The sequence below is a fragment of the Rhineura floridana genome, chromosome 19 (assembly GCF_030035675.1).
Source record: "Rhineura floridana isolate rRhiFlo1 chromosome 19, rRhiFlo1.hap2, whole genome shotgun sequence".
In the NCBI taxonomy this organism is placed as follows: Eukaryota; Metazoa; Chordata; class Lepidosauria; order Squamata; family Rhineuridae; genus Rhineura; species Rhineura floridana.
Genome location: NC_084498.1, coordinates 12,207,913 through 12,232,338, shown reverse-complemented (window position 1 = coordinate 12,232,338; position 24,426 = coordinate 12,207,913). Strand labels below are relative to the sequence as shown.

Genomic DNA, 24,426 nt, shown 5'->3' with positions numbered 1-24,426 from the left:
ATGCATCTTTTATTAAATCAGAGGCAGGGAACACATGGCGCTCTGGACGTCACTGGGCTCCAGCTCCCATCAGCCCCAGCCAGTATGGCCAATAGTCAAGGATGATGGGAGTTGGAGTAGTCCAGCAACAACGGGCTCCCTACCCTTGTTTTAAATAAACACACAAAGGCAGGGAAATTTGTGGCCTGCGGCTTGAGTTATGGGAGGGGTAGATTTCAGTCTAATATTAGGTAAAACGTCTTGATTGTAAAAGCAGCTTGATTTATTCACTAGAGGGGTGGTGGGCTTCTGGAGAGGGGTGTCTTCAAGCAGTGGTTGGGCAGCAATTTATTAGGGATGCTTTAGCTCTGGATTTCATGCATCAAGCAGGGGATCAGACTAAATTTATTCAGAAACACAGAAAGCTGCATTAAACTGAGAAAGCCGCATTAAACTGAGAAAGCCCACTGGTCCGTTCAGTTCAGTACTGTCTACAGGGCCGGCCCCAGGCATGCCGGGGCCCTTGGGCATTGTGCGCACGCCTCCATCCCCCCTGCGTGCCAACGCCCCCCTACGCGCCCTCACCTACCTGTCTTCTGTCTTCTAGCATTGCCATTAACCCAGATGGCGGACACAGTTTCCCTAAGAGGATGAAGCCTCCACCGCCATCTTGGCTGATGGCATGCGTGCGTGCTACACACACAGAGCTTGGAAAAGTTACTTTTTTGAACTACAACTCCCATCAGCCCAATCCAGTGGACATGGTGGCTGGGGCTGATGGAACTTGTAGTTTAAAAAAGTAACTTTTCCAAGCTCTGTACACACATGCAACTCTGCCATCAACCAAGATGATGGCAGGGGCTTCAGCACCTTAGGGAAACCTCAGCTGCCATCTTCATTAAGGGTAATGCTAAAAGGCAGGAGACAGGTAGGTGGGGCGAGGGAATGGTGGGCAGGCGGAAGCTCCTGCCACGGATCATGGAAGAGGAGCGGAGGGGCTCCTCAGGGGCCCCTGTAGCCCCAGGGGCCCTCAGCCAGGGCCCCACCTGGCCACCCTTTAGAACCAGCCCTGTTTACACTGACTGGCGGCAGCTCTCCAGGATTCCAGACTGGATACTTTCAAAGCCCTACCTGGAGAGGCCAAGGACTGAACTTGGGACCTTCTGCAGGCAAAGCAGATGCTTGAGCTACGGCACTTATTTATTCGTTTTATTGAAAAGCATTTATAAACTGCTTAAACCTTTTTAGTAAAAAAAACCCCTCTAAACCTTATGCAATATAAAAACAAATGATAAAACAAAAATGCAACCTAAAATCCAAAAAAAAAAGAGCTGTATGTAAAAAGCACACAAATCAAACAAAACAGAGATTTGGGGATTCAACCACATAAAAAGGGGGGTTGATTTATGGGTCTAGGAAAGCCTGGGCAAAAAGGTAACTCTTTACAAGATGTCCAAGACAGGTGATGGTTGCTACTTCACATATGGCAGAAGAAAGGGCATTCCCACATTACAAAACACTTGTTTTCAAGTCACTTTCCTGTGATATTCTGTGGGGTGTGATGCCATGAGAAGAATTTCCCAGATGATCTAAGTGATCATGCACGTCTATACAGGGGCAGGTAATCTTTCAAGTAACACAGGAAGCTGCCTTGTACTGTGTCAGACCATTGGTCCACCTAGCTCAGTACTGTCTACACTGACTGGCAGTGGCACTCCAGGGTTTCAGCCAGGAATCTCTCCCAGCGCTACCTGGAGATGCTGGGGATTGAATCTGGGACCTTCTGCATGCAAAGCAGATGTTCCAGCACTGACGTATTGCCCTCCCCCAGGTAACCTGGTCCCAAGTTGCTTAGGGCTTTATATATATATAAATACAATTTAGTTTATTTATTAATATATATATACTGCTTGATTGTAAAAAAAACCTCTTAAGAGGTTTACAAGAAACATTAAAACATTATGTAAACAACAAGACCTTGAGCATGGCCTGGGAGACAATTGGCAGCCATTGCAGTTCCCTCAGAACAGGTGTAATATCTCAGCTCAACAACTGGGCTGCAGCAATCTGCAGCACCTGCAGCTTCCAGACCAATCCCAAGGGAAGCCCCACTTAGAGCACATTATAGTAGTCCAATTATCTGGTTGGCAACGACTCCCTCCAACTTTACTAGACCCCCCTTTCCATCTCTAGGATTAAATTCCAACTAGCCTGCTAGAGTAGCCTCCAAACTCAAGTTGATAGCACCTCCTCCCCCCATATTACACACATCTCCCATTTTCTGCCATGGAAGACTCAGCACAGACAAAGGGCTCTTTAACTCCTTCCTCTCCAAAGCAAATAGATTTGGCAGATACCCCTCCCTTGAATGCATCTGAACTGCTCCAAGACACAGGAAAAAGGGACAAGGTAGATAGCAAGTGGCAAAGAATTCTGTCAAAGCCTCCACCACCATCCACACTGAGCAGGAGGGGGTTAAAGAGGCCTTTGCCTACGGCTTTGATTCATGCAGCAGTTCCTGGATAGAGGCCAAATATTTTGCTCTCCAGCTCTTGCTTTATCATTTAAAATAGAGCCTGCGCTGTTGTCGTTTTAATCAGTTGCAGATTAAGGAATCGGTGGTAAGCAGCAGTGATAGGGAACCTGTAGTCCTCCAGATGTTGCAGGACTCGAACTCCCATCCCTGGTCTCGAGAGAGATCACATCCTCTATAGTCGCTTTAAGAGAGGCAATCCAGCACTTGATATCATATGCTGAAAGGAATTAGGATTGCTCATGAAACTTCTGGCCCCATCTGCACTATATATTTACAGCAGAATTACACCACTTTAAACAGTTATGGCTTCCCCCAAAGAATTCTGGGAGCTGTAGTTTGTTAAGGGTGTTGAGAGTTGTTAGGGAAACCCTAACCACTCTAAGAACTGTAATTCTTTCTTCCTATTCCTATGATAAACAATTGTATTATTTACTGTATATTTAGTATATTGTATATTACTATATATTTAATATCTCTACACGTGTTATTAGCCAATATTATATTATTGAACTGTACCAAATTTCCCTGACTATCCTTTTTTATTTTATCTTACCAGTTTATGGTAGCAATATTCTGTTTTTGGTTCTTTTGATATAATCTGATACAAGTAATTTCCACCGCCCTGGGCTTCTGCTGGAAGGCCAGGATATAAATCAAATGATAAATAAATAAATAATTTCCTGTACATGCTTGGTTGTACATGGTGTTTTGGAAAATTAATAAACAAGAATTAAAAAGAAAACACATTTTTTGCACCTGGATCTCTTTTGGATTGACTTGAAATCAGGAGTGTGGCCAGAAATTATACCATGACGTGTTCCAACAGGATCTTAATTATTTTCCTTATGGAGTGGTAGCGTCATTTCCAGAATCTGTGTACAGATCTCCCCCCTCATCCCTCTCTCACCTCACACAGTAACATTTCACTCTGGTTTTCTGAGAAGTGTAGTTTAGAGCGAGGGTATCTGGTCTGTCTACACTGCTCCAAATTTGATTTCCAAGCTTCTCTCTCAGGTAGGAAACCCAGGAGAATCTTTGACCTTTAGAGAGCTGATTAGAAAGCATGTTGAAAGAAAATGGACATTTGTGCTTCTTTTTGTTTCCTTTTCACCTGATTTCAACAACTTTTTCTTAACATATCTTTATATATTAAGTATAATATGTCAAGAATAATAATCATGAAAGCTAATAACTCTTTCTCCCCTCCTTTTCTTTAAATCCTGCTCACCTTCTGGGCTGACTACCATTCTTCAGAGACACATTATGGACCACCTGAATGAAGCTTATGGCTCACTGGTGGTCCACAGACCATAGCAAAACCCCTGTTTTACAATTTTAATTCTATGGAATATAATAAAATACTGTATATAGGAAACAAAATAAGTGATAATTCAATTAAAAAACATACAGTATCTAGCACAGCACATTTCAATTGCTACAACCAGCAGGAAAAAAATCATTAAGTCATTGGCCAAGACTCTCAGCAATGTTCAGGTGGTCCATGGGGAAAAAAGATTGGGAACCACTGGAATAGCCTGAGGGGAAGTAGAGCTACAATTCTCAGAGTAGTTTAACAATCCATGTCTCTTCCCAGGGAACTCTTAAGAACTGCAGCTCTGTGAGGGGAATTGGGGTCTCCTAACAACTCTCAGCACCCTTAAAATACAGTTCCCAGGATACTTTGAGGGAAACCATGACTGTTTAAAGTGGTATAATACTGCTTTAAATGTATAGTGCAGTTGGGGCCTGTTTGACAACTTTGGAGGTTGTCTTTTGTACTTTTGCAGTCTTTGAAAGGGAAACAGGAAGGTTGATGGAGATTTCAAACCTGAAAGGAGCAAGGGAGTGTTCAATGGGAAGCCCAATGATTAGATGTAATTACCTCCAAGATTGCAGCTGACATTCCCTCTGAAATTGAACTGTTGACAACGGCAAAGCATTTTTGCATAACAGCATGAAGATCTTCCTGGGGGATCTCCTGCAGCAAATGCACTCCATCCGCCCTATTGAACAAACATGGTTTGACTGGCCTCCAGACACTGGACTTCAGAGTCATCCAGAATGAGACAATGGATGGCAGCAGGATTTCAGGCAGAGGTATTTCTCCAGACTCACCTGGAGATGCCAAGGATTGAACCTGGGACCTTCTGCATGCAAAGCAAATGTTTTACAACGAAGCTGTGGCCTTTTCCCCAGAGATTCAAGAATACCATCCCAAAGCATCTTCTGGAAAGTGTCACGAAAGTTGATGGTGTTGTATCAAAATAAATTAACAGAAATGCCTTCCAATGTACTAGCAAGGCAGAATTTTGTTTGCCCCCCAGAAATGTTCCTAACCTCCCTCTTCTCACACGCAGTTCCACCCCCCAAAAGCCCCCTTAAATTTGAACATTTTGGATTTGAATTTTGAATAAGAAATGGCTACATTTCCTTGAAGCAAAAGGTTGCCTTTTCTGATGAAAATCCAAGACAGAGAAGAATTATGGAGTCATAATGTTCGTCTCATATTTCAGTGAGCGTTATAAGCCTCTGTTGCTCATAATTCTGAGCCAGAAAATATATCTTCCAGTAAGATCACTACCCCAAACTGAAGTGAACACAAAGGAAGCCTCTGATGGAACAGAGCTACCCAGCTAAATCAGAGCATCATGGAGTTTGGGATTGAAAGCCTTCAATGCACCAATACAGAATTGTTTGCAAAGGGAATTCGGGCAAATAATAGAGCTAGCTAAAGAATAAATAAATAAATATCTGCATATAACATTAGAATCCTACCTTTTAACTTTCTCTTTGACTTCCTCTGCAAACAGTGGATCAATCTACAGCAGGAAAAAAAATCAGTACTTTGTGTAAGCAAAACACCTTCTGCATTGGGAAAATACTTATGGCCTCCGTATCTGGTGCTTCCTTGCAGTGTATCAGATATGGGGAACCTCAGGATTGGGAATCAAATGCAGTCCTCCAGGCCTCTTGATTTGGCCTTTGGAAGTATCTGCAGGCCACACCCAGTGGAGACCAGTGGCTCTGATGTCAGGTGGGCAGTGAATCTGCTGGGGGGTTTTAGTCCATACTTTCAATGAGATGTCCAAGGTACTGTGGCAATTTTGGGAATAAGGTTTAACACCAGGGTTCAGCTCCTTTAAAGTTCAAGCTAAAACCTGGACCAGATTCACTGTCCAACGGACATCACAGCCGCCAGTCTTCACTGTCACAACCTGTCACTGCCCCTGCTTTCACCTTTCTTGAATGTGCCCTTGAGCTATGATAATGCCTCTTGCTTGCCTGGATGGAATACAGAGACGAGTGTGTACAGAAGCTAGTCTACTGTAGAAAGGTAAAGCATTTACATTCATTGCTCCACCTGCTTTTGCCTCTGTCCCCACCCACCACTGTGATGTGCTCCCCAGAAGGTTGCTTAGAAGGGAATGTGGCCCTCAGTGGCATGATCCTTAAATCTAGCAGTGATTGGGACATAAAGTTAGAGGCACCAGATGTGGAGATGGGTCAGGGATCAGATCTGACTACTGAAGAAAAGGAGCATGTCCAACAAGGCCCTGAAACTTCCTTTTTTACTCTCTGCTACATTGGATGGGCACCAGCTGTAAACCTATCCAGAGCCTCACAGAAGAAGCAAGGGGAGGGCTTTCCAAGGGTGGATATCTTTCTACACCCTCAGGAAAAGAGATCTGATTAATCCTATGGATCCTGGGGACCACAGCATTTGATGAATCCTATGGCCCCCGGGAACCACAGAATTTGATGGGGACCATAGGAACACAGACGAAGACATAATTGTTCCACCAGGCTTTTAGTGTGTTTAAATTTTATCTGTTTGTATATCTGTTATTCTGCTTTGGATGCTCTTTCGAATAGTATCAATGCTTTATACTTGCAAACTGCCTTGGCAGGACTTTGTAGAGTCAAAAGGCCGTACAGAGACATATTATAAACAAATGGTCTCATCCACTACAAAGCAGTTTCACACGTTCCAGTGTCTTTACCCTATAATTTTAGAACCCTTCAAACAAATAAAAAAGGCACGTGTGAAAACAAACTTTACGATCTATAAACATTTTGGGGAATTTCCCAAATTTTGGGGGCTCTGGTGAATCTCACTTGTTCATCAGTCTGCTTCCTGACTCCTAACAGAGCAGAGCAGAGTGAGCTGTCTCAGTTGATCTACAGGTGAGGACATATAAGCAAGCCAGCTTTCAGAGAACGAGCAAACAGGCAGAGCAAACAGGAGTTTGACAAAGGAGTTCAACGGGGGAGGTCCATAAAAAAAACAAACCCAAACAAATTATTAATTCTCATAAGAACATAAGAACATAAGAAGAGCCTGCTGGATCAGGCCAGTGGCCCATCTAGTCCAGCATCCTGTTCTCACAGTGGCCAACCAGGTGCCTGGGGGAAGCCCGCAAGCAGGACCCGAGTGCAAGAACACTCTCCCCTCCTGAGGCTTCCGGCAACTGGTTTTCAGAAGCATGCTGCCTCTGACTAGGGTGGCAAAGCACAGCCATCACGGCTAGTAGCCATTGATAGCCCTGTCCTCCATGAATTTGTCTAATCTTCTTTTAAAGCCATCCAAGCTGGTGGCCATTACTGCATCTTGTGGGAGCAAATTCCATAGTTTAACTATGCGCTGAGTAAAGAAGTACTTCCTTTTGTCTGTCCTGAATCTTCCAACATTCAGCTTCTTTGAATGTCCACGAGTTCTAGTATTATGAGAGAGGGAGAAGAACTTTTCTCTAGCCACTTTCTCAATGCCATGCATAATTTTATACACTTCTATCATGTCTCCACTGACCCGCCTTTTCTCTAAACTAAAAAGCCCCAAATGCTTCAACCTTTCCTCGTAAGGGAGTCGCTCCATCCCCTTGATCATTCTGGTTGCCCTCTTCTGAACCTTTTCCAACTCTATAATATCCTTTGTGAGATGAGGCGACCAGAACTGTACACAGGATTCCAAATGCGGCCGCACCACAGATTTATACAACGGCATTATGATATCGGCTGTTTTATTTTCAATACCTTTCCTAATTATTGCTAGCATGGAATTTGCCTTTTTCACAGCTGCCGCACACTGGACAGCAGTGTACGCTGTCCTTGTACAGCGTACCGCATACCAGTGGGACTCTCAAGTTTACCCTGAAGTAGGACAGGACAAAGCACAGGCCACTCCAAAACAATAGTTAGAAAGAAACAAAAGGTAGAAGAGAGCATGAACGGGAAGGATTTCCCAGTGGTTGTGACCTGCAAGGTGTGTGCCATGTTTGTTTTCTTGCCTGAGAACATCATGCCGTACACATGCAACAAGTGCAAGCTCGTGGCACTGTTGGAAGAAAAGGTGAGAGGCCTGGAACGGCGGGTGGCCACACTGAGGGCTATAAGAGAAGATGAAAAGTTTTTAGACAGAACGCTGGAACAACAGCAGCAAAGAGACGTGGAGGTGGAAGAACAACAGCATGCGGTAGCAGAAGGGGAGACTGCTTTGGAGAGGAATAACAAAGTGGAGGAAACTCCGTGGGAAAGGGTGACAGGAGCAGAAGAGCTAGAAGACACCCTTCACCAGTGGAACTATGGAACCGCTTTCAACCATTCGAGGATGAGGCTGGGGGACAACCTGTGGAGGAAGAATTACAGCAGACGCCATGCAACAAGCAAGAAAGAGGCTGAAGCTCAATCAAGCAGGGGCAATGAAACGATGCCCCACAACAAGAAGAGTACTAGTAGTGGGAGACTCCCTACTGCGTGGGATCAAAACCCAAGTATGCCGAGAAGATCTGTGGATTACACAGGTATGCTGTCTACCAGGAGGTTAATTAGAAATGTGACGGAAAGGTTGCCATCACTCATCAAGCCCACTGACAGGTATCCCTTTCTCCTCATCCATGTGGGAACAAATGACACTGCCAAACGGAGCTATGAAGAAATCATATCAGACTTTGAAGCTCTGGGAAGGAAACTCAAGGACTTTGGGGCCCAGATAGTTTTTTCATCCATCCTTCCAGTACTTAGAAGAGGAGTAGAAAGGGAAAGAAAAATACTCCCATGTGAATGAAAGGCTGCGAAGGTGGTGAAGACATGAGAGATTTGGATTCTGGGACCATGGGCTATGGTTCCTGGAAGATGGACTGCTGGCAAGTGATGGGCTGCATCACACAAGGACTGGGAAGAATGTGCTTGGCCACAGCATGGATAAGTTCATCAGGAGGGCTTCAAACTGAATCCTAAAGGGGAGGGAGACGTAAACTTGGTGGTAACGACTGATGAAGGCTTATGCACAGTAGCTGGACCAGAGAGATAGGCTCTAACAGGGCCCAGTAACACTCCTCAGAAAAATGTAGTAAGGAAGCCAAGCCATAAATCACATGGTCTTCGATGTCTGTATACTAATGCGCAGAGCATGGGAAACAAGCAGGACGAACTTGAACTCTTAATACAGGAGAGCAATTACGACTTGATAGGTATAACTGAAATTTGGTGGGATGACTCCCATGACCGGAATACAGCAATTGCAGGATATAACTTGTTCAAGAAGAACAGAAGGAATAAAAAGGGAGGTGGAGTTGCGCTATAAGTTAAAAATATATATCCCTGCACAGAAATCCAGGAAGATGAGCTTGGTAGCTCCACCAAGAGTAGCTGGATTAAAATTAATGGGACAAGTAATAAAAGGAATGTGGTGCTTGGAGTCTATTACCGACCACCCAATCAAGGAGAAGAAGAGAATGTAACTTTTGAAAAGCAAATTGCCAATCTTTTGAGGAGGCATGATGTAGTAGTAATGGAGAGTTTCAGTTATCCCGGTATCTGTTGGGAGACAAATTCTGCCAAACACAGCCCCGTCAAGAAATTTCTGACTTGTGTTGGAGATAACTTTCTCCTACAGAAAGTGGAGGAAGCAACCAGAGGAACAGCTATCCTGGACTTGATTCTAACCAATAGAGATGATTTGGTGGATGAAGTGGCAGTTATGGGAACTCTGGGGGAAAGTGACCACACCATACTTGAATTCTTGATTTTAACAGAAGCAAAAGCTGAGAGTAGCCATATGTGCACCCTGGACTTCAGGAAAGCTGATTTTAATAAACTCAGAACAATTGTAAGTACGGTTCCATGGCAAGCGACCCTAATGAGAAAAGGAGTCGAAGATGGGTGGGAGTTTCTAAAAAGTGAAATTCTAAAAGCGCAATGGCAAGCAATTCCAACAAGGAAAAAAGGGGGGAAACAGCAGAAAAAGCCAATGTGGCTTTACAAAAAGCTTAGAGAGGACCTGAAAACAAAAAAGGACACATACAGGAAGTGGAAAGAAGGCCAGGCCACAAAGGAAGAGTACAGGCAGGTATCACGGAATTGCAGGGATGGTGTCAGGAAGGCTAAAGCTGAGAATGAGCTGAGCCTAGCGAGGGATGCTAAAAGCAACAAAAAAGCTTTCTTCAGGTACATCCATAGTAAAAGACAGAGAAAAGAAATGGTGGCACAGCTACTCAATGAGGATGGCAGATGACAAAGAAAAGGCAGAAGTGCTCAATTCCTACTTTGGCTCAGTCTTCTCCCAAAAAAGGGCCTATGACCCTCACGGGAAACGAAGTAGAAAGGGCAGGATTGGAGCTTGAGCTTGACAGACAAACGGTCAAGGAATACCTAATCACTTTGAACGAGTTCAAATCGGCAGGGCCCGATAAACTGCATCCTAGACTATTGAAGGAACTGGCTGAAGAACTCTCAGAACCGCTATCTATTATCTTTCTGAAATCATGGAGGACTGGTGAAGTGCCGGATGACTGAACGAGAGCTAATGTTGTCCCTATCTTCAGAAAGGGCAAGAAGGAGGAACCAGGGAACTACAGACCAGTTAGCCTAACATCAATCCCTGGAAAAATTCTGGAGCAGATTATAAAGCAGCCAATCTGTAAGCACCTTGAAAGCAATGCAGTGATTACTAGGAGCCAACATGGATTTATGAAGAACAAATCCTGCCAAACTAATCGCATCTCTTTTTTTGATGGGGTAACCTCCCTTGTAGACTGTGGGAATGCTGTGGACATAATGTATCTCGACTGCAGCAAAGCTTTTGACAAAGTGCCCAATGATATTCTGATTAGCAAGCTAGCTAAATGTGGGCTGGATGAAACAACTATTAGGGAGATCCACAGTTGGCTCCAGAATCGTACTCAAAGAGTGCTTATCAATGGTTCCTTCTCAAACTGGGCGGAAGTAACGAGTGGGGTACCATAGGGCTCGGTCCTGGGCCCAGTGCTCTTTAACATTTTTATTAACTACTTGGATGAGGAGGTACAAAGCATGCTTATCAAATTTGCAGATGATACAAAGTTGGAGGGCATAGCTAATACCGTGCAAGACAGAAACAAAACTCAAAAGGACCTTGATAGGCTGGAGCACTGAGCTGAAAACAACAGAATGAAATTCAACAGGGATAAATGCAAAGTTCTACACTTAGGAAAAAGAAACCAAATGCACAGTTATAAGATGGGGGATACTTGGCTCAGCAGTACGACATGTGAGAAGGATCTTGGAATTGTCGTTGATCACAAGCTGAATATGAGCCAACAGTGTGATGTGGCTGCAAAAAAGGCAAATGCTATATTAGGCTGGATTAACAGAAGTATAGTTTCCAAATTGCGTGAAGTACTAGTTCCCCTCTATTCAGCACTGGTTAGGCCTCATCTTGAATACTGCATCCAGTTCTGGTCTCTGCACTTCAAGAAGGATGCAGACAAACTGGAAGGGGGTCAGAGGAGGGCAACAAAGATCATCAGGGGACTGGAAACAAAGCCCTATGAGGAGAGACTGAAAGAACTGGGCATGTTTAGCCTGGAGAAGAGAAGACTGAGGGGAGATATGATGGCACTCTTCAAGTACATGAAAGGTTGTCACATAGAAGAGGGCTGGGATCTCTTCTCGATTGCCCCAGAGTGCAGGACACGGAATAATGGGCTCAAGTTGCAGGAAGCCAGATTTCGACTGGACATTAGGAAATAACTTCCTAACTGTTAGAGCCATACAACAATGGAACCAATTACCTAGAGAGGTAGTGGGCACTCCGACACGGGAGGCCTTCAAGAGGCAACTTGACAGCCATCTGTCGGGAATGCTTTGATTTGGATTCCTGCATTGAGCAGAGGGTTGGACTCGATGGCCTTGTAGGCCCCTTCCAACTCTACTATTCTATGATTCTATGATTTCTGGGAAAAGTGAAGCAGATGTAAAGTGACATGCAAAAGGCCTGAAAGTCTTTTATGGAAGGTATCCAAAGGCACTGGAATCTCAAATGGTATTATATATGCTCCCAATTTTCTCTTCCACCCCAGTTCGCTTTCAAATCTTGCAGTGTATCAGAGTGGAAAGAAATGGAGATTAAAAAGAAAAAAAGAAAAATAACCACCGCAATGAAAAGGAGGAAGGTAATAAGACAACTCAGTGTTTTAATGAAAATATAGGAGCTGCAAGTTCTAAGAGACAAGTTAATAAGAGAGGAAAAATTGCATTCGTTTTGCATCAGAGATGTTTCACGGGGGGGTGGGGTGCGCAGGCATCAAATGATGGAGTGGGGTGAACAGCTGAGTTTCCCTGGACATTGATAAACCCAGGCAGAAATATGGGAGGTTTTTGCCTAAAAAGAGAGAGACAGAGAGAGCACGTTTTGAAAGTGATAAACAGAACTTCACCCAAGCTTGCTCTGGATCCCTATAAGGATCCTGTTAATCACCTAAAATATATATGCACATAATTGTGATTAACAAAACAGAGGTTTTTATTATACTACAGAAACGTTTTGGCTTCTGCCTTCATCAGCTGCTAACATACAAGTGCTGTTACCAAGGTGACAGTTATAGAGCTTTAAATATGCTTTATTTGCAGAAGCTAAGTGATGCTGGTACTGTCCTCCAGGTTCAGGCCATGTGGTGCCAATGTGTCCAGAGAATATATCCAAAAGTTCTTCCTCGTAGTCAGTGCTGCTAGATTTGTTGACATCTCTATAGCTGTTATATAAAAGTCTAACAGGCTGAAATGTTTTGTAACTGGTTGCTCTACTTTTTTGTCAAGACTGCTGATTTGTGGGTTCTGAAGCATGTTCATTAATCAGGTGCAGTTTTTCCAACGTATTGGATATAACATTCCGTTTTTTGCATTCGATGACATAAATTATATTGCAGGACCTACAGATGATGTTGTTTGATCTAGGATGTTCTGCCTGTCTGAGTGCTTTTGAAAGTAGCTGTCTCTATGAGGTACAGATGATAAAGCGTTTGGAGTGACAAGAATAAGATCCAGGATTACTGATAGATGGCTTAAGCATAGCTCTCACTAATAGTATGCATAAATTAAGAAATGGAAATGGACTGCCTTCAAGTCGATCCCAACTTATGGCTACCCTATGAATAGGGTTTTCATGGTAAGCAGTATTCAGAGGGGGTTTACCATTACCTCCATCTGAGGCCGAGAGGCAGTGACTGGCTGTGTGGGGATTCGAGCCCTGGTCTCCCAGGTTGTAGTCCAACACTCTAACCACTATGACACACTGGCTCTCTGCATAAATTAGGAAGCTGGTAAAATGCTACAACAGGAGGCTTGTTGATGGCTCTAGCAAGATGTCCAGAGTTAGGACATGCTGGATGGAAATCTACCACAAATGGAATCCATTGTTCTTTGTAACCTCATTATGATATATATATATATCAGATTAGATAGACATACAGACAGAGCAAGAGCAGGCACTGAAGAAAGAGAGAACCTGAAAAAAAAATCCTTGCTGAATCAGACCAAAAGCCCATCCAGAACATAGCCATTTGGTTAGTAGCCACTGGAGGAAAAGTCCTTAAGAACATAAGAAGAACCCTGTTGGGTCAGGCCAAAGGCCCATCTACTCCTGTTCTCACAGTGAACAACCAGATGACCAGGGGAAGCCTTCAAGCAGGACCTGAGTGCAACAGCACTCTCCTCACTTCAGATTCCCAGTAATTGGTATTCAGAGGCATACTGTCCCTGACAGTAGAAGCAGAGTATAGCCATTTTTGCTAGTAGCTTTATCCTCTTAAAGCCATCCAGGTTGGTGACCATCACAGCCTCTTGTGGGAGTGGCATCCATCACTTAACTCTGTGCTGTTTGAAGAAGCCCCTCCTTTCCCCCTCTATTTCTGCTTAGATTCTCATTCTAGAGCTCGGTTCATATGGAAATAAAGGACAACATTAGGGAGAGAAAAGGCACTCTTCAAATACCTGAAGGGCTGCCATACAGAATAGGGGAAAGACATGTTCTCTGTTGCCCCAGAGGGCTTAAGTTACAAGAGGGCAGGTTTCTGTTGAATATTAGGAGACACATTTTGATGCAAGAGCAGTTTTGACAATGGAAGCAAATACCTAGAGCAGGTGTGGGAAACCTTTGGCCCTTCAGATGCTGCTGAACTATAAGTCTCATCAGCCCCAGCAAGCAAAGGATGATAGTTGTAGACCAGAAACACCAGGAGGGCCAAAGGCACCCAACACCTGCTGTAGGTGGTGTATAACCCCCCCTTCCAACTCTATGATTCAACTCCTGCTCTGTTTAAGAGCTCATCCCATTCTCCCTTGCCACCTTACACCTGGCACCAAAGGGAAGGGTGCTAAGAGTTTGTAGGAGACTCCTATTCCCCTGACAGAGCTCCAGTGGCTAGAGTGATTTAATAGTCAGCCCCTCTTCTGGGGATTGAAGCTCGGTGAGGGGAATAGAGCCTCTCCTAGCAACTCTCAGCACCCTTTCACAAACCACAGTTCCAATGATTCTTCAGGGGAAGCCATGACTGTCTAAACTGGAATAAAGGTCTCGTGTGGATGTGGCCAGGGACAGCTTTGGTTTAAATTTGGATGGGAGACTACATGTGCCTGCTGTAGAATAAAATAGGGGGAAACCCTGAAAAACAATGATACTATTCACAATGTTTTCCTTTTGGGAACGAAAGGGGCTTTCCCTCTGCCCAGTGCACACCCACCTACCCAATCTCCTCCCCTCCCTCCCTCTCCCTTCCACCTTCCTCTCTACCCCTACCGCTACTCCTCCTCTCTTTCTCTCCCCTTTCCCCCTCCCTGCCCTTCTCCCAAGGCAATTTCTCCTATCCTAAGCATGATTGCACAGAGTAAATCCCACTGAACTCAAAAAAGCATGAACTCAAAAAGCATGCAAATGATCAAATCTGCCCTCCTCCTCCCTCTTATCCCCTCCCTCTTGCCCTTTTCCTCCCCTCTTCCAGGTCAGTTTTACCTATCCTAAGCATAATTGCTCGGGAGTAAATCCCATTGAATTAAATAAGCATGAAAATGATCAGAGCCTGCCTTTCCCCTCCCCTCCCCTCCGTCCTCTCTCCCCACCTCCTCCCTCCTCTTCCCCCCTTCCTTATTCCTCTTCCCCTGTCCACTCCAGCCCTCGGTCAGTGGTTAGTTTCACCTATCCTATCAGGTCTCCGGCTCCCCTGGAGCATTCACTATAGCTGCCCAATTTACCTGCTTTTTAAAGTTTGATAGAAATATCTGTTGGCTATAGGTACGGTCTTCAACCGCAAGGTTTTTTTGCCTATTAGTGAATAAACAACAACTCCCTCCACAAGCAGCTGGGTGCGTGTGTCTATTTCTCCAAACCCTTCCTATCATGGCCAGATTCAGTAAGAAAACACGCCAGGAGACTTGATGGCACAAATCATATCAGTGGCCTAATACTGTATGTTATCAAAGAAACTAAACATGACACATCAATAGGCATCGGCTCTTGCACATCAAACTTCAGTGGAGGTGGGCAGTAGTTTGTTTTAATATGCTGCCAAAAATTCCTGTGGCTGTTACTGCTATTGTTTTGTTTTGGCTGATTTTTTTATAGTGTGTTTTATTTGATTTTGTTTCAACATTGTGTAAGTTGCTTAGGGACCTTCGGGTATTAAGCAATTAATAAATCTAATAAACAATAATAATCTCCCCCCCCGGCTGTAAACAAACAACCTAGATAAGCACAGTGCTTGTTTTGTGATTGTACTCAGCAGTATGGCATACCCTCACCACTGCTTTTCTTTCTTGCTTTCTTTTTCTTTTCTTTCTGCCCATGGCCAACCATTTTGTGCTGGTACCCATGCCTCTTTTGTCAAAGCATGAGCACCGGCACCTCATTTTTTTTAATAAAAAAAAAACACTTGACAAACAAATGATTATTGGATATCAGGACAAACGTGGCCTGGGAAACCTTTTCGTTTCTTTGATGTTCTAACAGCCTGTCTATTTATTTATTTCCACTTATGAATTACTTCCTATAAAATATCTCTTGTGATTTCACAATGAAAACCACTTGCAGTAAAAACTATCGCACAATTTCAGATATAAATGCAACTATTATCAATGAAGGTCTTTGCATCAAAACACACTTGGCATATACTGAAATATACTACATAGGATTTGGTCTGTTAAGGATTTATCACTGGAGTGTTGTTTATATATGAAATTATTTTATTGTTATGCATTCAATAAACTTTGGAGACTCCCTGCCTGTTGACATCAGGCAGACACCTTTACTTTATTATTTTCAGCGCCTGCTTAAAACATTTGTTTATCCAGACATATAGATGCTGATCTGTTTTAATTTTGTCTTAGTCTACTATTGTTTTTAATCTTTTTTATTTATTTTCATTACTTTTAAAAACTGTTTTTACTGATAATTTTAAATTTTTTTGGAAACTACTTAGAGGTTTTTCAAGATCAAGTGGTATATAAATTGTTAAATAAATAAATATTTATCTCTCTACTCCACCCCACCCTTAACTCTGATTATGGTAGCTGGACTTGGTTGCCAGGTGCAGTAACCTGGATAACTTAATTAACCTTCAATGATTTGTTGGTAACAGCCAAAGAGAGAGGCCATTTAATCCCATTATTTCTTCCCACCCCCCTCAACTTCAAACTTTTTCAGTATTGCAAACCAAAACCCTTTAGCCTGATACTAGTAAATAAGATTTACTGGGGGCGTTTCTCCATCGCCCCCTCTAATGCCAGCTGGAATTCTGTACAGACTCTTGCCAGACAGAAATCTCAGTCGTTTGCTACCAGCTGACATTTGTTAATTATGTGCAAGTGCCAGACCAGCAGAAATTGCCTCAAAATAGCCCAAACTGAGCAGAACACGGAGATGAGCTGTCGAGGTGAGGAGTGCAAAGCAAGAAACAATCATTCATCAGTAGTCATGTTTGCTCCATAGGGAATAGCAGTTTCTTCTCAGTACAGAGGTCAAGGAGTCTGCTCTACATTTTCAGAAGAGCAAACAGCCCAGTTGGGGGCAAACTGCAGTTCTGGGATGTGATTTTCAACAGGCAAAGTGACACAAAGGAAAGTTGTCTCTCTCTCTGTGCTGTGGTCCCAGTCTGGTTTGGGGTCCCTGGCAGTCGCTTTTTTTTTTTTTACTGCAAGAAAGATTTGTCTTGTGTAAGCAGGTAGTTGGCCTCTTTGCAGACTCAGTGATTCTACTGGCATTCAGAACATGAAGGGACAATGAGTTTCACAGGTGAATAGCACTGCCTACAAAGAGGGGGGAACATCATGCACATGCTTGGGCTCGCAGCTGTTTCGTCAATTTGACTGAGGGATAGCTGCACACCAAAGGCAGAGATTGGACCAGATGCCTTTTGATCTGTTGCCCCCTTGTTGTTATCCCCACCTCCCCAGAAAAAAACACCACCACCCTACTTTTTTCTTTAAAAAAAGAAATTCTAGGAGAGCCAGTTCCATGGGTTATTTTACATTCCAACATTTTGAGATGCGTTAAGTAACTAAAATGCAATTGTGCCTTCATGAGAAAATATCTAGAAAATAATTAAGAAAAAAACCCTGTGTTTTGGCTTACATGTTGAAGAAATGCCCCTTAGAACAGCAGTTAAGAATGTAATAAATAAAGATATATAAGGATTTCAGCAGCCTGCTGGATCAGGCCAGTGGGCCATCTAAGGAATGTGAATCTGAATCCTGACACTATTTTTTTTAAAAAAAAACTAGTGTCATACTTGCTTCATGCCCCTTTAGCTTCAGAAAGCATGAGGCAGTCTTAGACTATTTCATAAGGACTGCCTCTTTACCGCTGTTCCAGTGGTTTCCAGTCCTCCAAGCTAAGTATGGGGTGGGCAGAAGGTAGGGATCAACTAACTGATCTTTGGGTGATCTGCAATAGACTCCTCATTGCTTCACAATACTAACAGTAGCAAAATAGCAGCAACGGCTTCGGGAAAGGAGCTTGCTTCCCTCCCTTCCCTACCAGAAAGAACACTTGAAGCTAAGAACTAGTGCCCGGGTTTGCTTTTTTCCTCCTCTCTCCCAATCTTTTCTCCTTTTGTATTGTGACTTTTAGATCGTGAACTTGAGGGCAGGGACTGTTCATTGTTGGTTTTTGTGAGCTGCTGTAGGAGTTTTTATTTCTTCAGATGGGGGGGTGCTATTAAATAAACAAAATCAAAAGAATTTCCCCTCCCATCCACCTAAATTAGGCTGCTAGAATAATTGATTTGTAGTAACACAAACACAGATATAACTTGTATATGCAGATTCTCCTGGCATATGTAGGAGAGACTGGGCCACTGCAAAAAATTGGGCAGGAAGAGCAAACACACTGTCGTGCATTGTGGATTTCTGAGGTTTATTTACTGAAACCTTTCGTGGGTACCACAGGAGGCACACAATGACGCACACATGGGCAAGTACTGGTCTATAGGGTGTTAAGGGCACATAGATCTGATTCGTGGGGCATAAACTAGTGAGACGTTCTGTGCAAGCCCCATGAGGCACTTTTTTGAGGGGTGACTCTCAATGGGGGGAGGGGGGCTAAAGACTTAACAGCACTTCCTTGCAATGTCACTTATGCAGGACAAAAATTGAATAGTATTTATAAAAGCTGTTTTAAAAGAACAGAAAAAAACTTACTGCAGGTCCAATTATCATCAGGTGTATGCTAGGCTCCTCTCTGTGCCATTCTATGAAAACAGGAGCAAGTGTCAAATTGTTTGGGTTATGATGACATCTTAAAGAAAAGCACAGCCAATTCATCAGTTAATTGATTTATGCAAAGTTTGACTGACTAGAAAAAGGTCCCCCAACTTACTGGGGTCCTCAATTTAAAAAATAAAAGTCACACATACATTTAGAGAAGTATTAAACAGTCATTCACTTTCATAATATTTCCAGATTGCTATTGTGCCCATTTTGCAGCTCGGGAACTGAGGCCAAAACATGATAATATTTTCCAGGTCATACAAGCAGTAGATTCTCCCAGTTCCAGGTCCTGCACACTCACTCTCTCCAGTCACTGTGCCTCACCAATAGGGACCCCAGCACTCCTGTCACTTGATTAAAGAAATCTTAGTTGATCAAACTGTATGCATTTCAATTAATTAAATCAACATATGAGTAAAACAATAGCTTACTACAGTAGGGCCCCGCTTTTCGGCAGCCTGCTTTTCGGCGTTCCACTAATACGACAGCTTTCAATCAGAGTAAGGCCCCACTCATACGGTGCTTATTCCACTTTTACGGCGTTTTTCGGGCGTCGGGCACCATTTTATTGAAGGAGTTCTGCTTTTTGGTGGGTTTCGCTTTTCGGCGGGGGTCTGGAACGTAACCCGATGTCAGTGGGGCCCTACTGTATATATTTTGGAAAGCCATTTGTTCACTATGGGTTGTATCCAATGTTAGTCCTACTCAGAGGAGACCTGCTAAGATTATTTATTTATATATTTATTACATTTATATCTCGCTCTTTCTCCCAGAAGGAGCCCAGGGCGGCCAACAAAAACACTAAAAGCACTTACAAACATCTCAACAACAAAAGACTAATATTTAAGGGAATGGAATTCCAAAGGGTAGGTGCCACTACACTAAAAGTCCGCTCCCTATGTTGTGCAGAAAAGACCTCCTCATAAGATGGTATCTGAAGGAGGCCCTCTCCTACAGAGTGCAATGATCGACTTGGTATATAAGGGGTAAGACAATCTTTCAGGTGTCCTGGTTCCAAGCTGGGTAGGGCTTTGTACACCAAACCAGAACCTTAAACTTGGCCCAGTAGCTAGTGGGCAGACAGTGCAATTCTTTCAGCAGTGGGATGACATGTTGGAGATACCCTGCCCCAGTGAGCAGTCGCACTGCCCCATTTTGCACCAGCTGCAGCTTCTGGACCAACCTCAAGGGCAGCCCCTCACAGAGCACATTACAGTAATCTAGCCTGGAGCTTACCAGTGCATGGATAACAGTGGTCAGGTTAATTAATGAAACTAAGTTAGTCATGTCTATGGGTCTACTCTGAATAGGACTAGCATAAGATACAACCCAAAGCATTTTAACACAAATTCATAACCAAATTTTGAATGATGGGTCCTAAGTTGAAGGAGTTGAAGGAGCAGGTTTTCATTTGTATGTGGATGCAATTGGACATCATCTGGAATCAAGATGGAGGCCTGAGCCTTTCCAAACTGCGCTACCTTTGACTACTGATTTCAAAACTTCACTGATTTTTGGGTTTCTTAGAATTCCCAAGCAGTGCCAGGTAGAGGCTGAATAAAAGCAATGTTCTTTCCCAAATAAATAAGTAGTTATTTAGTTTAGTATAGTAACTTAAGGAAAAAAACAACTGTGGGTGCCAGGTGTTCTTAATAGAGGGATTCTCCCCTCTGTCTCATACACATACATGGGAACACCTCAAGGAAAGTATGCCTCCCCTCTCTCTCCTTCAGCAGTATAATTTAATTTGCATGCAAAATATGGAGACTGAATCAGTCAATTAATTGATTAAACCTCACGCAACCATTTGTTTAATCAGGCGACAGCCCTACTTATTAGCAAGGTGCATTACGACAATGAGTTTCTATTTAGCTAGCTGTATTTACGGCTTAGCTTTAACACGGAGAGATTCGATTAGTCCAATGCTTAAATTCTTTGCTTAACCAATTATCTGTTGTTGAGGGCCAGTTCTGAAGTCTTGTCACTTTCGTGGTTTCCCGTCAATACAAATGTAATTGTCTCTCTGACCCCTGCACCCACTCACCCACAAAACTCCATGAAGTGCCTTAAGAAAATATTCTGGCTATTTCCCCCTCCCCCCAAAAATAAGAGAAAATGACAATTCCAAGAATTCCTTGGAGGAACCAGCTGAAAAACCAGTTTGTCTTTGCAAAATTCTGTGGTTTTGCACCAAATAATGCTGTATTTTCTGACCTCAATAAAAAATTATGCAGAGTGAGTAGGCTTGCATCATTCCTCCTCACTGGAATTTCTGCTGTTTTGCACAATTTATGCTGGCTTTGCTAGTTCCAAGAGGGGCAAGGAGGCTGGGTGCCACCTCAAAATACTGAGAACCTTATTCAACCACCTGGTTTGTGAGATTTCAGCTTTTTGTGCTGGGGGTCCAGGCTACACTGCTTCAGACTGAATGTGGGGAAGTGCACATAATGCTCCTCCATACAAAATAAAATAATGGCAGAAGATTGCAGAAGTGTACCCATTCCTCCCTGTCCAGTATGTAGAACTCTGGTAGTCTCTTGCCTCAACTACTATGACCATAGGAAGCTGCCTTATACCAAGTCAGGGCCATTGGTCCACCTAGCTCAATACTGTCTATGCTGACTGGCGGTCACACTCCAAGATTTCAGACAGGGCTCTTTCCCAGCCCTACCTAAGATGCTGGGGAATGAAGGTGCTTTACCATTGAGCTACAGCCCTTCCCAAGATAATTTTCTCCTCTCTGGACTTCCCTTTTCATAAATCTCCTCTGTCTGAAATGCAACTGCCAAAATAATTCACCTTTCCATTGCTAACACTGTGCAACTCCTTCCCTGATCTCTTCACTGGCTTCCCATCCCACAGAAACCCAGGAAGCTGCCTTATACCAGGGTCAGACTTTTTTGTCCATATAGTCCTCCTATAAAGGGTGCTCTGACTGGCAGCAGCTCTTTGAAATCTTACTTAGAAGGTCTTCAAACTGGAGATGTTGGGGATTGAATCCGGGATCCTACCACTCAGCGAGGCCCCCTTTCCAATTTCTGTGTTCAGCACAGGGTTCTTGACCTTACCTTTAAAGATTTCCATGGCCTTATTTTCCCAACCTTATCTCTCCGCCTTTATTTCTCATTATGTCTTCCCCAAACCTCATGTCCTCCAAGACCCCAAATCCCATCAGACCCAGGACTTATGGGAGTCCAACAACATCTGGTAGGAGAAGGCTGGCTTAGGAACTACTGAGTTAGATGAACTATTGTTCCTCCATTTGCTATGAAATGAAACAGAAATACAGGAGTTACTGACCTGCAAAAGCGTCCACTAAATAAAGTGGATCCTTGACTCTTCTCAGACCGCATATCAAGAGGAAAAGGCGTAGACTGCTGTTGCCCTGGAGAATCTCTGTTTTTTTAAAAAAAACATTTTCTTAATTTTTTTATAAGAGCTAGATGGTTTTTTCCATATGTTTAAAATATATATATACTTTTGGATTTACTCCCTGGACACATTGGCACCACATGGCCTGAACCTGGAGGACAGGACCAGCATCACTTAGCTTCTGCAAATGAAGCCCCTCTGAGCATTCCATCCCCAAAGCTCTATAACTGCCACCTTGGTAACAGCATTTGTATGAAGGCGGAAGCTGAAACGTTTTGTTAATATAATAAAAACCTCTGTTTGGTTAATCACAGTTACGCTTATTATATATATATATAGTTATATATAGTTTTATATATATTGTTATATATAGTTATAGTTATATATAGTTATATATAACTTCATATGCTCTCTCTGTGTGTATTTAGTATGCTTTGTTATTAATCATCATGCATGTTTGAGCAGCAACAACAAAACTAAGTACAAAAAAAGAGAATTTTTAAGCATGCTTGGAAAAGTGAAATACAGAAATCAGGAGAGTTACTGCTCCAGTCGTGGAGGCTCAGCAACTCCCTCTGGCCCATCCTGGCCTGAAGGCATAGCTCTCCCACCTGTCTTAGACTCAGAGGCTGGCGAGTGGGGCACTGCTCCACCAACCTCATCCTGTCCTCTGCCAGCCTCCACTTGCCTGCCTTTGTTCTCACAACCCATCCAGTGGATGGCCCTGTCTGTCAGCTTCCTCCTCCTTAATCTCAGTCTTACATTTGCAGAATGAGCAGAGAGGATGCTGGGAACAAAACTAGAATCAGTTGGCTCTGGCTTCACCTACTGTGGGCCTCCCTGCCCTGTGCCCCAGCAGGCCTAATGGGTACCAACCCCCCCAATGACATCACCACCCCTTCCACAGAGTAGAAGGCAGTGCCTGAAGAATCAGGTCCTCCAGCAGGCAGCTAACTGTAGCATTGACAGAGCCAGCCTATAGAAAGCCTCAGGTGGCCCCAGCTCTTGGCTGAGACAACACTTTGCAAACCTCAGCCGGCAGGGCCTACTGAGAACTGCCCAGGCTCCTGACCTGCTTAGAGAAACTGCCTGGACTTGATGACTTTTGCCCCGGCCTAATTTGTCCTGCTAATTGCCTCCTCTTCTGAGCCACCCCCCCCCAGCACAGCAAGACAGAGACTACACTATAGGCTGAGTCGCCAATCTTTTGGAGCCAGCGGGCACACTTGGAATTTTGAGAAAATGGGTGCCAGTCACAAAACAGCTGCCGTAACACAAAATGGTTGCCAATTCTAAAAGAGCAGAGTCACAAAATAGTGCAGAGATCCCCCCCTCCCCATCAGCCAACTCCAACAATGGGGAAAAGGCACCTAAATCATCCACCACCTTGCTCGCTCACAGAGAGAAGCTCTTTGCACTTCTCTGTTCAGAATAGTGTTGGGGAGGGGGGTAAGGTACAATCCTGGCATCAGTGCTGAGCCAGTGCAGACAGGAACTGAGTAGAAAGAGCCAACAGTCTCTCATGTATGGTGGATTTTTGAGGGGATATTTACTGAGACCTTTCAAGAGTGATAGATGAGGTACTGCCAGGCAAACTGGCACCCACAAGCACCTGCTCTGCAAGTGTGTGTCCACAGTTACAAATGAGGCCTCCAATCCTGAAAATTAAAATGGCTCTGAAAATTAGGAACTCCCCCCCAAATCCTTCACTACTCCCTGCCAATCAGCTCCCCAAACATGGCACTTGACATTTCCACTGTTAATATGAGGAGAGGGAAATCTACTGGAGATAGCGATTTATGCTCTTCATCACATTCTGAAAGCATTTTTACATCACCATCATAAATCTGCCAAGGGAAGTTTTTCGAAGTGTCACTTGAGTTAATGTCAGCCCAGTTCAGGTGATAAATGCAAATCAATAGAATAAAATAAATCTCACTGTGTTTAGAGAAGACATGGAAGGATGGACCAGCTGAGACAGAAACAGGGTAGGAACCGGCTTTTGAGGTAAAGGGTAAGAAGAGCCCTGCTGGATCAGGCCAAAAGCCCATCCTGTCCTCACAGCGGCCAACCAGATACCTATGGGATCTGAGCACAACAGCACTCCCCACTTGTGATCACCACCAAATGGTATTCTGAAGCATCCTGACTCTGACAGTGGAGAGAGAACATGACCACTGTGGCTAGTAGCCAGTGATAGCCTTATCCTCCATGAATCTGTCTAATCCTCTTTTATAGCCATCCACGTTATTGACCATCACTACCTCTTGTGGGAGCAAATTCCATAGTTTAACCCTGCACTGTGTGCAGAAAGACTTCTAGCTGTTTCAAAAATGACAACAAATGTTTGTTTATTGCAGTCATAGACCCATAACAATCGTGGAAATACCAGTTCATAAAAATGCATATACATAAAGAGGGTTATAATACATAAGAATATAAAATATTGGGTATATTGTAACGGACAGGTATGAAGATGTTGGGTAACTAATTAATAAAACATCAAAATAAAATATTGGAGAAAAATT

The 24,426-nt window shown here is 43.5% G+C and overlaps 1 protein-coding gene across 5 annotated transcripts in view; it reads right to left on the bottom strand.

Moving 5' to 3' along the window:
• Nucleotides 1–24,426, bottom strand: part of GLT1D1 (glycosyltransferase 1 domain containing 1) — a 147,047-nt gene that overhangs the window by 76,585 nt on the left and 46,036 nt on the right. For 4 of the 5 annotated variants that reach the window (XM_061603513.1, XM_061603512.1, XM_061603514.1 and 1 more), the window contains exons 8-11: nucleotides 21,827–21,922; nucleotides 18,458–18,507; nucleotides 5,291–5,334; nucleotides 4,398–4,518 (exon numbers count right to left, since the gene is read on the bottom strand). In XM_061603513.1, coding sequence (XP_061459497.1) covers nucleotides 4,398–4,518; nucleotides 5,291–5,334; nucleotides 18,458–18,507; nucleotides 21,827–21,922 — 311 coding nt within the window. The remainder of the gene's footprint in view (nucleotides 1–4,397; nucleotides 4,519–5,290; nucleotides 5,335–18,457; nucleotides 18,508–21,826; nucleotides 21,923–24,426) is intronic. The other variant, XM_061603515.1, reaches the window with a different exon arrangement.